The sequence below is a fragment of the Salvia hispanica genome, chromosome 5 (assembly GCF_023119035.1).
Source record: "Salvia hispanica cultivar TCC Black 2014 chromosome 5, UniMelb_Shisp_WGS_1.0, whole genome shotgun sequence".
Taxonomy (NCBI): Eukaryota; Viridiplantae; Streptophyta; class Magnoliopsida; order Lamiales; family Lamiaceae; genus Salvia; species Salvia hispanica.
In genome coordinates this window covers 25,882,026-25,886,425 of record NC_062969.1, presented here as the reverse complement: position 1 = coordinate 25,886,425, position 4,400 = coordinate 25,882,026, and the positions used below count along the sequence as shown (strand labels likewise).

The following is a 4,400-nucleotide window of genomic DNA, read 5'->3' as shown; positions in this document are numbered from 1 at the left end:
AGTACCAATTTGGATATTAAAAATTAATTTAAAAATATCGTGCATATTTAAAATCGTGAATATTAATAAGAATAAAGGCCAAAACTGGTCCCGAACGTATGCCCATTTTATGATTTTGGTCATATATTTTATCTTTTGAAATTTTGCATCTTGAACATTTCAACTCGGATCATAATTGGCCTTACACTAACAATTTCATCAATTTTTAAACGGTTTTAACCCGATTTTTAAACGGTTTTAACCCGAAAGGGACTGTTAAAAGTTAAAACCATCAAAATCGGGTTAATACCGTTTAAAAATTGACGGAATTATTAATGTAGAACCAATTGTGATCCGAGTTGAAAAAAATTAAAAAATAAAATATAAGACCAAAATCATAAAATGCGCGTATGTTCAGAACCAATTTTGGCCCTTACTTTATTAATAAATCCATATAAAAGTTGAATCAATATTATTGCCTCTAAAGCACATTATCTATTTTAATATGCAATCCACTTACTCTGCCTACTTGTAGGATTAACTTAATTTCTCACAATCAGTCGAATTAATTTTGAAACTTTCTTTTTCAAATTTTAATGCGTATTCGACGTAATTAATGAGTTAAATTAGATCAAATTCCTTTCCAAAACCGCAAAACATGAGAAAGAATTATCCCATTTTACTATCTGGATTATCTCTGTTTTAACCACAATTATTTCATAAATTCAACAATCTGAAAAATGAGCTTTTCAGATGGAGCTTCTAAATCGTCTTCCAAGAGTTCGACGAAACCCACTTGTACATTTCTTTAATCTTTTACTGCCAAATCTTCGTCTAATTCGATGCTTTATCAGAATGTTGAACAATGGTGTAAATGATCAATCTATTAAACAAATTCATACCAGTCTACATTGTTTGATTTTATTCAATAACATTTCTTTCTTCCCTTCATTTATCATTCGCAATTTTTTTTCTCCAGATTCTAGGTTTACCCAACAAGAGCTTCCTGCTTGCAAACCAATCTTAACTCCTGCATTGGTATCTCTCTCCATATGTGTGTATATGTATAGTATTTTTCCCAATTAAAAATTGCTTGATTATATAAATGTTGATTGTGATTCAGGTTATGGCAACTTTCATTGTGATTGGCATAACTTTCATACCAATTGGCCTTTCCCACTTGTCTGCTTCAGAGAATGTAATGCTGCAATACATCACTCTGTTTTTTGTAGAAAAACAAATGTACAAATATTTAAAAAAATTACACTAATTTATCTTACTCTAATGTATTAGTACTACATAAATTGTAAGAGCTTTATCTATGGATTGCTATTTCCTTTGCAAGATATGGATATGAAGGATTGTGAATACGAAAACGTGTAGGTGGTTGAACTCGTAGATCAGTACGACGAGGTCTGCATTCCTGCGGATTCTCCGGATCCTGATGTTGTATACTCGAAGAGGATAGGATACATCCAGGATGAAACGACGGACAAAACCTGTATTAGGACTTTGATTGTTAGTCTAACTTTGTGATCACAATGCTTTATCTATGTTGTCTTACTGCCTTTTTTAACTTGCCTTCAATTTTTATTTAATTTCCTCAGGTTCCAAAGAAGATGAAGCAGCCTATTTTTGTGTACTATCAGCTTGATCAGTTCTATCAAAACCATCGCCGGTCGGTGAAATGAAAATCATTTGCTTAGTTTTCATCTCATTAGTACTATTTTGTTTGCACAATGTAGTAAGTAGTGCTTTATGCTTCTTGTTTGCAAATAATGGCATGTTTAGCAAGCTATAACTTGGAAATGAATGTGGAGACTTTCTTTGAGTTAGAATTGTGTTGTGAATGTATGGTGCAGTTATGTGAAAAGCCGGAATGATGAACAGTACAGGGATCCTTCGGCTAGTGCCAAAACCACCAATTGTGAACCGGAAGCACAGCTTAGTGAAGGCCAGCCTATTGTCCCTTGTGGCCTCATTGCGTGGAGTTTGTTCAACGATACATACACTCTGTCAAGAAATGATGTTGCGCTACCAATTAACAAAAAAGGAATAGCATGGGAGAGTGACAGAACCCATAAATTTGGGAATAATGTCTATTCTAAAAATTTCCAAAACCGAAGCTTGATTGGCGGTGGGAAGCTTATTGACAACATTCCTGTAAGCGAGTTAGCTCATTTTCCTCTGTATATGCATATGATAAGGTTGTCAATAAAACATGTTCATTAAAATGGTGAATGCTTATATGATTCCTCTCTACTTTTCTGACTGGTTTGACACAGAGAAAAGAGGAACATATAAAATTTGATAGATAGTCGTTGGCAAGTCATATATGACCAGTGGAATCATCACAGACATATCAGTTATTCAATATCACAACTTGGAAGCATATCAATGAAGGAGCTAGGCTCGAAACTCTGAATATTCAAGCAATATCAGTCATGAAACATTTGTTCTGTTTCTATGTTTATATACCCGGTATTCGCTTATACATTTTTTTGTGTGCAACAGCTGAACCAGCAAGAGGATCTTCTTGTTTGGATGAGAACCGCAGCATTACCCAATTTCAGAAAATTATATGGCAGAATAGAAACTGATCTGGAAGTTAATGAAATTATAAAAGTAGTGATACAAAACAATTACAATACTTACAGTTTCAATGGAAAAAAGAAGTTGGTGATTTCTACCACAACCTGGATTGGTGGGAAGAATGATTTCCTTGGCATGGTTTATATCATTGTTGGTGGAGTTTGTCTGCTCATCGCCTTAGTTTTTATCACTGTCTATCTCATCAAACCGAGGTAATCTTTTAACTCAATTCCATCTTTCCTTATATTATCTTTCCAACTACATATACATGAATGTAACATGCTTTCTACATACTTGAGGAGATATGTATAGCAACCAAATACCAGGCACGTTCGTCTTTCAAATTGCATTTCATAAAACCTCTCTGTCTCACCAAAGTCCCCATTTTCTTTGACAGGGGATAGTTTATTTTCATCAACCATGCTCTCTGTTTGGTTTTTGTACTTGGATCAAAGTGCGTTTTTATAGCTTAAATGATGTCGAATCATATTGCAGGCCACTAGGTGATCCATCCTACCTATCCTGGAACAAAAATCCTGCTTCCGTGCAATAGCTTTTCTTTTCTTATTCGAAATGTGCATTGAGCGTACGATGATGAAAACTCGGTAAGTTGGCATTGTTTTTCTAGCGATGGCTGTACCTATAACACTAATCCTTCTTTGTCATATTCGAAATTAAGTCCGAAATCAAGTCCTTTCAAGATTATATATGTTTTTCTTTTGAGTTTTAATCTTTGATAATGTGAAATTGCAGCTTAATTTATCTATAGCTCTTCGGGCATTTATTATATTTAAATAATAAACCTGCAAATGTTCTCGAGACTTTTAATTTAAGGCATATATTAATCGAAAGGTTTATAGTCAACATTTGGAGCTATTACAAAATTATCATCTTGAGCTTTTCTCTGAAAAATGTAAAATTTGTCGAAGCTTTATCTTTTGGGGCTTACACTATATTGGGTGCAAGGTCCAAGTTGACATATGTATTGTGTCAAAACTTTTATAAGTATTTCACTTGGAGTTGAATGTTGTTATATTGTTATAAATTTGAAAAAAAAAACACTTGGTCAAAATGAGATTTTAATCAACTTTAAAACTTAAAATGTCGTTATTCAACTCCGGATTGAATAGAGAATTCTAGAAAATCTCTGGCATAAAATAACGTCAATTTCGTGTCTTTCACATCATAGTTTGAGCCCAAAGTACAAGTACATGTACATGCCATTTTTCAAATATATGAAAATTCAGAACATTTTTTGAAATGTTATGACTATAAAACAAAAACCTCTAATCAAATTAATTAGTTAGGTGTCCTGTATTAACAATTATATGATGTGACTATTTTTTTCGTACTTATAACATATGTATCATTGCAATTTGCAAACTTCACTCATGATAGATAGGAAAAGAACAAGTTAGTATGTATTATTGCAATCATAGGACCATGCACACAAATAGAGTGATGAGGGGCTAAATTAAAGCTGTTACTAAGTCTATCTTTTATCATATACTAGTAATTTTGAAATTTATCTGATTTTTATGTGAATAATTATGTGAAGAGCTCGTGTCAATTATCCAAACGAATAAGTTTAGAAAATATAACCTATAGTATTATTTATTTAAATATTTTGCGTCGGCTCCTAATTGGTAAATGATACCATGCCGACTTGTTTGTGTTCACATAATTAAAGTGTGGAATTCAGTAGAAGCATCAAAAGCCCAAACTCTGGCACATCTTCATCAACACCATTATGAAAATGACTTTTGGATTGAATGCAACAAATTTGCGAAACTTCCCTTTACTTTCTCCATAGGCCCATTATATCCTAA

At 33.0% G+C, this 4,400-nt stretch overlaps 1 protein-coding gene across 3 annotated transcripts; it reads left to right on the top strand.

Annotated features, from left to right (window-relative positions):
- Nucleotides 1-643: 643 nt before the first annotated feature.
- Nucleotides 644-3,301, top strand: LOC125190599 (ALA-interacting subunit 1-like). Of its 3 annotated transcripts, none has more exons than XM_048087928.1 (8): nucleotides 644-777; nucleotides 959-1,017; nucleotides 1,103-1,177; nucleotides 1,363-1,497; nucleotides 1,587-1,657; nucleotides 1,842-2,142; nucleotides 2,494-2,783; nucleotides 3,067-3,301. In XM_048087928.1, exons 1-8 carry the CDS (start codon nucleotides 720-722, stop codon nucleotides 3,122-3,124), a joined length of 1,047 nt encoding a protein of 348 aa, XP_047943885.1. In that variant the 5' UTR covers nucleotides 644-719; the 3' UTR covers nucleotides 3,125-3,301. The 3 variants fall into 3 exon arrangements, with proteins under 3 accessions (XP_047943885.1, XP_047943887.1, XP_047943886.1); XM_048087929.1 differs by lacking the exon at nucleotides 644-777 and adding an exon at nucleotides 799-847; XM_048087930.1 differs by lacking the exons at nucleotides 2,494-2,783; nucleotides 3,067-3,301 and adding an exon at nucleotides 2,265-2,477.
- The last annotated feature ends 1,099 nt before the right edge of the window (nucleotides 3,302-4,400 follow it).